Source organism: Myxocyprinus asiaticus, chromosome 34, assembly GCF_019703515.2.
Source record: "Myxocyprinus asiaticus isolate MX2 ecotype Aquarium Trade chromosome 34, UBuf_Myxa_2, whole genome shotgun sequence".
In the NCBI taxonomy this organism is placed as follows: Eukaryota; Metazoa; Chordata; class Actinopteri; order Cypriniformes; family Catostomidae; genus Myxocyprinus; species Myxocyprinus asiaticus.
In genome coordinates this window covers 42992003-43002002 of record NC_059377.1, presented here as the reverse complement: position 1 = coordinate 43002002, position 10000 = coordinate 42992003, and the positions used below count along the sequence as shown (strand labels likewise).

The following is a 10000-nucleotide window of genomic DNA, read 5'->3' as shown; positions in this document are numbered from 1 at the left end:
GAAAGTGATGAAACATCATGATGATCAGGCCAAAGAATCTGTGCATTTTTAATGAGCTAAAATATTGAATAAACAAACAATTAAAGGGCAGAAGTTAGAACTTCATGAATGACAGATCTTTCTTATTTCTGCAGATTTCTGTGTGCACAGATTCAGTGTGGACCTGCTGATGTCACATGACTTCACCACATGATGAGAAATGAAGAACTGACTGAAGACCAGAATGAAGACAGGAATGATTTCTACACTTTACACTTAGGAGGCAGATTTGTTTTCACAGATTTATCTGTAAGACATTTGTCATTAAAGAGCTTCAGTTCTTTTACCCAAATGTTCTTCAGGTGATCCTGTAACTCCTTCAGACTCTTCATCTGAATTGTTTTGTTTTTGTTTTCATCATCTTCATTTGGGGCCCAGTGTGCTTTGGAGAAACAGGAGTTTGTGTTACTGTCGCAGCAGCAGAACGCCATCCACATCATCGAGGGAATATTCACTCTGTTATTTAACTTATTGTTTCCAGGTACGGCACCCGTCAGCACATACGCCGACACTTTATTACTCATGTTGAGACAGTGTTTATCCATCAGATGCTTTGTACACTGTTCCATACGAGCCCAGCTGCCGTTGTTAAAATGCATTTTCTGTGGCACAGCGTTGGTGAGTATGAATGTAGATTTGGCTGTGGTAAAATCTTTTGCATGACAACTGGGAAATAAATGGCCGCGGTTCACATTCAGATTGTTATTCTTGTAGTCCTTGTTAGTGGCCTGCTCGTTTTGTTGAAGCTATAAAGAAAAGAAATGTATAAAAAGAGAATCAGACTGTCAGTAAACACTGAAAAAATGGTTACTGTTTAATGAAAAGTAAACGAAAAGAGAAAAAATATAATTTTTTAATTAATCGTGATCTTTATTTGAATGATCCCAATATTGATTCTCACATCGATATTTCACTCTATGTGCAACCCTCCACAATGTGAGTAAATCACTCGCATATGTGACCAAATTCAAGTTCAGCAGCGAGATCTTTTCACTGTGTGTTTGTAAGATTAATAAACGTGTCATTCACCTAACTTCTGCACTTTAAGTGTTTGTTTATTAAATATTTCAGCTCATTAAAAATGCACAGATTCTTTGGCGGGTCATCTTGACTCATGATGAATAAATGTGTCAGGTAAGTGTGCAATCCCATTAAAGAGAGAAAATCCTGTTCAACAGATCAATGTAAATGTATATAACTGAATAGATCATTTCAAGACATCATATTTATTGATGGAATACATGGAATTTATTCAGTTTCAAAAAGCTAAAATGTGACCAAAATGGCCAAAATAAATAAATAAAACTAATGATAAATAAAAAATGCTGGGTTATTATGTATTCCAGAATGCTTGGTTGAGTCTGCTGGGTCATTTTGTTGGGTTATTTTCACAGTGTTGGGTAGTTTTTAATCAAATTCTGCTGGATTAGTCGCTGAGTCTTTGTCACTGACAGTATAACCGAGACAGGAACAACTTCTGGTGTCTCACATTATCCTTTTTTTTTTAAATGTAATTATTTGTTGTTTAACATCAACTTAATATCAAACTAGCTACACAGCTAACTTATTTCATATATCAGCTGAACACAATGGACCTTACTTACAGTAGACATCTTTAATGACAATGAGGACCATACTACTCTTACTCTTTGTACCATAGATATATAATGGCAGAAGTAGTAAAAGTATTATGGGTAGTATGTCATTCTGAACTCAGTCTTTGACTTCAGTCTCTTCAATGGCATGTACAGTATAAAGCTCCTAGATCACATCTATCTTTCCAAAACTCATGTCTTCTATAGTTTTGCCTACTGAAATTTATTTTCTTTTTTTTTTTTTTTCAAATATGGTGCCACTGTGAATAAGGTCTATTGTAATCTCACTGAGCACTTTATTAGGATCACTATGGTGCTTATAAAGTTCCCGACGTGGTCATCTGCTGTTGTAGCCCATCTGCCTCAAGATTCGACATGTTGTGCATTCAGAGGTGATATTCTTCTCATCACAATTGTACAGAGTGGTTATCTGAGTTACTGTAGACTTTGTCAGTTCAAACCAGTCTGGTCATTCTCTGTTGATCTCTCTCATCAACAAAGTGTTTCCATCCACAGAACTGCCGCTCACTGGATGTTTTTTGTTTTTGGCACCATTCTGAGTAAATTCTAGAGACTGTTGTGTGTGAAAATCCCAGAAATACTCAAACCAGCCCATCTGGCACCAACAATCATGCCATGCTCCAAATCACTGAGATCACATTTTTCCCCATTCTGATGGTTGATGTGAACATTTACTGAAGCTCCTGACCCGTATCTGCATGATTTTATACACTGCTGCCACATGATTGGCTGATTAGATAATTGCATGAATAAGTAAATGTACAGGTGTTCCTACATGTGCTCAGTGAGTGTATGTTTACTCAGAGAGAGACACAATCTGAATTTTCATCCCCGTCAATCAAGTGAACTGAATGGGGAAATCTGTATCGATACCCAGCCCTAAAAGGAATGTAATCAGAATATGTGCAATTTATTAAGATAATATTTTTAAGATAAATTATCAAATGTTTCTGTGAAAAACTTCTGACAAAAAGGATTCAAAACCATCTATGCAGTGTTACCTGAGGCTCAATCTTCCAGTTTGACGTGTTTGGCCGGCTGAACTTTCCTTTTCCACTGTATTTGTAGGCTGAGAACACTGGGATTCTGGATGTTGTGTCATAAAGCGTTGCGAAGGTGTACACTTTTTTAGCACCCTGACAGATGATCTTGTAGCGATTTTGATCTGCTGACTTTGAATCTACTAGAATGCCTTCAATCTGTGGAGGCTGACCCGCCATGAAATACTTCGTGCATTTACCAAAATTATCTACGACATCAGAGACGGCGCATTGAAAGGCCAACATCAGGACCGCAGAGAGGATGATCAGAACCATCATGAGCTGCGTTCACTCACAACAGAATAAACAACCAGAAATAAGGCTGATGCAGAAATACAGTATCTGAACACAATCACCAACACTGAGTGACTCGCAAGATGACTTTGGTCTCAAATGAGCTGCTGAATCTTCAATATGCAATATATATCCACCAGACAGGTACCATTATTTGATTACTTGTCTTATCAGCATTATGACTAGCTCATTACCTACTTCATTTCTTTAAAGATAAAGTAACTGTAGACCTATCTTTATAATTAATCTTTATAACTCTGTTCTATAAAAGCACCATCACCCTCATTCACTGCAGCCGTTATAAACTTAAACATAGACAGAGAGAGAGAAAGGGAGAGTGAGAGACATTGATAGTATATGCAATTTAAATAGAAGAAAGAATAGACCAATCACAATTCTCTATGGAAATAGCGGTTAAAAAAAAGTTAGTTCAATTCAGTATGCAAATATGACAATACTCTAACAGTGTCAATGGGATATTATAAAACTTAATCTTAAAATTCTTTAAAAAGTATAACATTTATAAACAGAAGAATGAAAATGAGAAGCCAAAATATATACTGTTTATGGCATGCACATGATGTACATTTTTTATTTGGTGTAACATTAAAACGTTGTTGACACTGCTTGAACACAGGGCCGTAACCACAATATACACTGAGGGGGACGTGTCCCCCAATAATCAGATATGGCCAAATTTTCCCCCCAATAATTTATATTCCCTTTGCTATTCTGATGCAGTCCATTACACTCCACTGTCTAACTGTTATTAAATTGTTACAGGGTTTACATAATGGTTTAAAAAAGTTAGCATGCTCAGTGGTCTAATATCACCCGTCAGTGTTGTTAGAAAGAGCCATTCAAATAAAATGGTCTGCACTTATATAGCACTTTTATAACCTTAGTGGTTCCAAAGCGCTTTACACTGTGACTCATTCACACACCAATGATGGCAGAGCTGCCATGCAAGGTGCTAGCCTGCCATTGGGAGCAACTTGGGGTTCAGTGCCTTGCCCAAGGACACTTTGGCATGTGGAGTCATATGGGCCAGGAATTGAACTGCTAACCCTGTGATTAGTAGCCAACCTGTTTTACCACCTGAGTCACAGCCACCTCTGAAAGAAGGCCGGACTCATAGAATCTAAACGTGAATCTAGTTATTCCAGCGCCAGCATCAGCACACTCAGCAATTCAGTTTAAAGATGCACTTAGTAACTTTTGTCTTTGTGTCACAGATCACAGTCCAGACACACTCTCCAAACAGAAAAGTGTTTCACTTTCCAAACAGCTTCAGGTGATGTAGATCGCAAAGTATGAGGGAATTATAATGCAAAAATAAAAGAAGCAATGTCACCATGAAATAAAGCAGAGTCGGATCTGGCTTTCCACTTAAGCAAAACTTGAATGTCAGAGCGTCTAAAAAGGAAACAACCCGGCATTATATCTTTAATGCCTCCTTTATTAAAGTTCAAATAATAAGGAAGCAGGTTGTGTAAATAAGCACAAACTCTGAAACTGGCATTTCTCTGTGCGTTCAGAGCCGCTTCTATGAGTCACGTGAAGTGACCGGTGAAGAGATTGAATCTTCTCCTGGCTGATGCGCTCTCTGGCACGGTGACGCTCATCCCTCACACATGTTTGCTGCAGCTAGATTAGCCGGACGGAGTAGCCCAACCGCCCGGACGCGGGGAACGGCCACTGTCGGCGAGGTGAGGAGGGACTGGGCTCCCTGACTGCCTGGAGCGATGGAGCCGCTGCCAGGGGCGGAGGAGTGCCCTGCCGGCCACCAGAAAATGCGGAGGGGTCGAGGGAAGACCGCCGTCCACGAGGGGAGGAGGGAATCGTCACCCTGACCGCCTGGAGTGGTAGGGCCGCTGCCAGGGGTGGAGGAGTGTCCCCACGGGCCACCAGGCATTCTGTCCACTGGGGTTCGGAGGTTTGACTCCGGTCCGCCCGGGGAGGAGTGGCTGTCGTCCGCCTGAGAGCATGGAGGAGTGATCGAGGACAATGCGATGGCGCATCAGAGAACGGGTTAGTGAGTTTCTTTTTTCTTTCTCTCCTCTCTCGCTCCGTGTTTGCCTTTCCCTCACCTGTTTTTTTTTTTTTTGGTTTTTCCCCACCTGTCTCCTCCCAGGCTGAAGAAGGCGGGGATAACCCACCGGCAGGCGGGGCACAAGGCACGCCTCCTGGGGGGGATGTACATCATGCCAGGGGCTCCCCGGCCTGAGGCAACGCAGGGAGGAGTGTAGCGCGGAGAAGGGTTGGGCCAGAATGACGCACGCCCGGACCCCAATCAGCCTGATGAGGCGAGCGAGGGATAAAGGTGACCAGAGATGGCAGTTCGAGAGAGAGAGAATTACAGGCAGCTGCCCTGTATGGGTTTCTGTTTGTGCCGGTTCTCGCCTCCTCTTTTCCCTCAATCCCTTTACAACTATGTTTTTATTTGTATTTGAACAACTATTAAAGGTGCTTTGTATAATTATTCATGTGTAAATTATTGTCCGACCTCTTCTGAAGCCGGGCATAAACGGTGTTGTCACGTGGCACCTGTTACTTTTCTCAGCGCTGATCAGGATGCACCAATGACAGTCATTTGTAAAATGTTTTAAAAGTCATTTTCTGGAGATTACACGGGTGGATTTCCATTGGTATCTTACGTCCAATCCTTGAAACGAATAGACATATTTTTCGTGTACAAATGTTTCCTGTCAAAAAGTCGAAAAATATTCTGAGTTTTGCATGCTGCCCAGTGGACGATTCTGCTTTTTCGGCTGGTTAGTGCCCTCTTGAGGAAGACACATCCAAATCCGAAGGACTGAATTTAAGATGCTGCCGGTATAACTCCCAATACATGTTTTATGAACGTTCCTACAGTATGTAGAGGAGGGTTCATCTGCCTCCACACAGCAACTGGACATTGTAAAGCAATGATGCATAGCTGTCCAAACTGAAAACCATGTGTCTGATTATACACAAACATACTGACTAACATCTCCTCTGTTTCATGGAAGAAAGACAATTATAAATGAACCATTCGTAGATGATTTTCTTGAAAACTGTAAACACTGTGTCTCTGTGGCACTAAAAAAATTCCCGTTTGTTTTGAGATGCCCGTCCATATCAACACAACAACATTTGCTGTGTCTGATATCCATACTTCCCTACTATATAGTATGCCAAAGGAGTAGTATGTCTGATTACGGGCGCAGGGATTGGCTCAACCAATGGCGTGAGTTGGGGGAGGGACTATCTGTTTGTTCGTAAAGCGGTTTCGGAAACAATGTTTATTTTTGCAGTTCCCTTCGGTGGCACAGACATTACACACATACAATGCATTATTCTTATGATGGCACCCTTTTGACACAGAGACAATAATACTTTAGTTTTAAATTAATTATTTTACTAGTAATCTAAAATAAAATACTAATAATATTGTAGATAATAATAGGCACAGCCCATTTTATTTAAAGTTACCCCTTTAGACAACAGAATGTAATTTATCTCATCAGTTTTCTTACATAAAAGCCAAGAAAAAAACAAAACAAGAATTATTTAACATAAAATTATATATTTCACTATAAATATATCCACCAGACAGGTACCATTATTTGATTACTTGTCTTATCAGCATTATGACTAGCTCATTACCTACTTCATTTCTTTAAAGATAAAGTAACTGTAGACCTATCTTTATAATTAATCTTTATAACTCTGTTCTATAAAAGCACCATCACCCTCATTCACTGCAGCCGTTATAAACTTAAACATAGACAGAGAGAGAGAAAGGGAGAGTGAGGGACATTGATAGTATATGCAATTTAAATAGAAGAAAGAATAGACCAATCACAATTCACTATGGAATATGACAATATTTAACAGTGTCCATGGGAAATAATCAAACTTAATCTTAAATTTCTTTAACCCTTAAATGTATGGAAATTTCATTCTTACACATTCAGGTCTTTAAAGACCCTGCATATATATATATATATATATCACGAATGTGTAAACGTTTTCACCTCGTCTCCTCAAAACCCTATTCTAAACTTTTGCTGGACTGCAGACAGCACACATACATCACAGCTAGTGTTTAATCTTCACCCTGAGTGCTGCGAATGAGTCTCAAAAACCAGCGTTTATACAAAGAATCCCAAACATTCACTTAAACTCCCCATTAGTTGTGTAATAAAATGTGATTTGAATTTGAAGTGCTTAACCCTTGTGTCCCATTTAAAAAAGTTACTTAGAGGTCCTTAGAGGACAAAAATGTCCACGTCAAAAAACTGCCATAATAATATTATATATTCATATTATTTTCCACTTTCAAAGAGTAATTTTTTTTTTAACCAACATCAGTCCTGATCATAACTACCAAATTCAGTTTCAGGATTTTAACCCTTTAAATGCCAGTTTGTTTATATAATGCCACTGTTGTTTTTACACACACACATTTCTCAATACACACTCTGAAATCCATACTAACACACACACACACAATTTTATCTGCATCATTTATTCAGTTGTCCTGCAGTGCTCTATAATACAGCAAACAGAAAATAGGGGAAAAGCTTGTATTTGCTCCATAGGCTAAACATGAGAAAAATGGCGCCATCTGGTGCAAAATATTAAAAATGTAAATTTTTAATCCAGGGCTCCAGAATGAAAGCATAATATCATAGAGTTCATGATTTTATGCTTTAATGGCACTGGGATCAAATATTGCAGTTTTAATGGGTTTCAATGGGGACATTTTTGTCCTGAAGGTCCTGAGTGGAACTATTTTGTGTACACAGTGTATTATAGATGTATTATAGGAACTGAGGTTGAAATATCAAAATTCCCCCATAAATATAAACCTTTAGCAAAATGTATGCCATTGGCATTAACACAAAAAATGAGCGAAATAATAGTAATAATAGATCAAAAATGTCCCGAAGGTCACACAAGGGTTAAAACAGTAGGCTACAAATCTGAAAATAGCAATATGCTTATGTGTTGATAATAAATATTCATAAATGTTTTTTACTCAAATAAAAAGGTCACATATATACATATTTGCAACATATATTTCAAAATGACAAAAATTGCCATTTTCATTAATTTCTTTCCAAAAACATTCGTGGAATTTAAATTTGTGCATAAATGCTCAAATATATGAACTCTAATTGTATTTGTTTGTAAATGGCCATATATCAGATTTCAATATCAGACAATGTAATAATTTCAACAGGCCCAATTATTGAATCCTTTTGTGTTTTTAGTTTACAGATTTATTGCACGTCTATTTTAGAGATGTTTTCTTGCATTGCCTGAGGCATAACATTTTAATACAAAAATAATTAAGGGTCTTCCAACACCCACAGGTTTCAACAAGAATTGTATTTTTTATTTTTTATTTTGTAAATTTTTGCTCTAACTGCATAGAAAGTTATTGTGCACTAAAATATGTATGCAATTACAGAGGTATATAATGATGATTTGTGAGTTTGCACTGCAAAACAACATAAAAAAATACCGAAAACTGCATTGCAAAATTTGAGAAAGCCGCAGAAAATTCAGTCATTTTGGGCTGCAAAAATCAGGGAAAAAGTGCCGCGAAATACTGGTGGATCTGACATGTCAGCGAGCCTTTCGGCGACATCCCATGAGAAATAGTTGAGTGTAAATGGTCCCATAAAAAACTCTGTTATGGATTATGCCAAAACCTAAAGTAGATTTATTCCTATTAGAGACAAGGCAAGGAAATGACCAGATGGTAATAGAAGCAGAAATAACAAAGGAGTATATATGGACAAAATATGATTGTCTTTCTCAAGTTTATACAGATGCATCTAGGAAAAGGACAGGTGGGAATTGCTTAATTGCTTAACATCCCAAAGTTGAAAATAACAGAAGGAAAAAGGATATCAGATCATGTTTCAGTATTTATAGGAGAATTACTAGCAATTATGATCGCAATACAAAAGATAAATGACACAGGATCAACCAATACTCTCATTTGTTCAGACTCTAGTTTGGCATTATTTAAAACATTTTTTTTTTAATTACCCCCTTTTCTCCCAATTTGGAATGCCCAATTCCCACTACTTAGTAGATCCTCATGGTGGCGCAGTTACTCGCCTCAATCTGGGTGGTGGAGGACAAGTCTCAGTTGTCTCCGCTTCTGAGACCGTCAATCCGCGCATCTTATCACGTGACTCGTTGTGCATGACACCGCGGAGACTCACAGCATGTGGAGGCTCATGCTACTCTCCACGATCCACACACAACTTACCACACGCCCCATTGAGAGCGAGAACCACTAATCACAACCACGAGGAGGTTATCCCATGTGACTGTACCCTCCCTAGCAACCGGGCCAATTTGGTTGCTTAGGAGACCTGGCTGGAGTCATTCAGCGCACCCTGGATTCGAACTCACGACTCCAGGGGTGATAGACAGCGTCAATACTCACTGAGATACCCAGGCCCCGCTTAGTTTGGCATTATTAAGTTTGGACGCTCAATATTCTGATAGTAGACAAGACACAGTGGTGGAGATTCTCCAGATTTTATATAATATGTATACAGGGTTAAATGCAACAATGCATTTAATAGGAAAACATCCAACAGGGTTATACAGCTGGTGTGGGGTTAAGGAGTCTTTCTAGATCCCCTTCAATTTGCTTATCGAGCAAACAGGTCTGTGGATGATGCAGTCAACATGGGATTGCATCATATCCTGCAACATCTGGACAGACCAGGGACATATGCAAGGATCCTTTTTGTGGACTTCAGTTTGGCTTTCAACACCATCATCTCAGCTATACTCCAGACTAAACTACACCAACTTTCTGTTCCCATGTCTATCTGTCAGTGGATTACCAGCTTTCTGACGGACAGGCAGCAGCTTGTGAGAAATTCACTTCCAGCACCTGTACAATCAGCACAACACACACTGACTCCATTGTGAAAAAGGCCCAGCAGAGGTTGTACTTCCTTTGCCAGTTGAGGAAATTCAACCTGCCACAGG

At 39.1% G+C, this 10000-nt stretch overlaps 2 protein-coding genes across 2 annotated transcripts in view; both read right to left on the bottom strand.

Moving 5' to 3' along the window:
* The window catches only part of LOC127425113 (endonuclease domain-containing 1 protein-like), a 3231-nt gene extending 158 nt beyond the window's left edge, over positions 1-3073 (bottom strand). The window contains exons 1-2 of the mRNA XM_051670770.1: positions 2657-3073; positions 1-785 (exon numbers count right to left, since the gene is read on the bottom strand). The exon at positions 1-785 is cut by the window's left edge and continues 158 nt beyond it. Of these exons, the coding sequence (XP_051526730.1) occupies positions 243-785; positions 2657-2974 (861 nt within the window). The 5' untranslated portion in view covers positions 2975-3073 and the 3' untranslated portion in view covers positions 1-242. The remainder of the gene's footprint in view (positions 786-2656) is intronic.
* The window catches only part of LOC127425109 (uncharacterized), a 208104-nt gene that overhangs the window by 182649 nt on the left and 15455 nt on the right, over positions 1-10000 (bottom strand). The gene's annotated exons all lie outside the window — the stretch shown is intronic.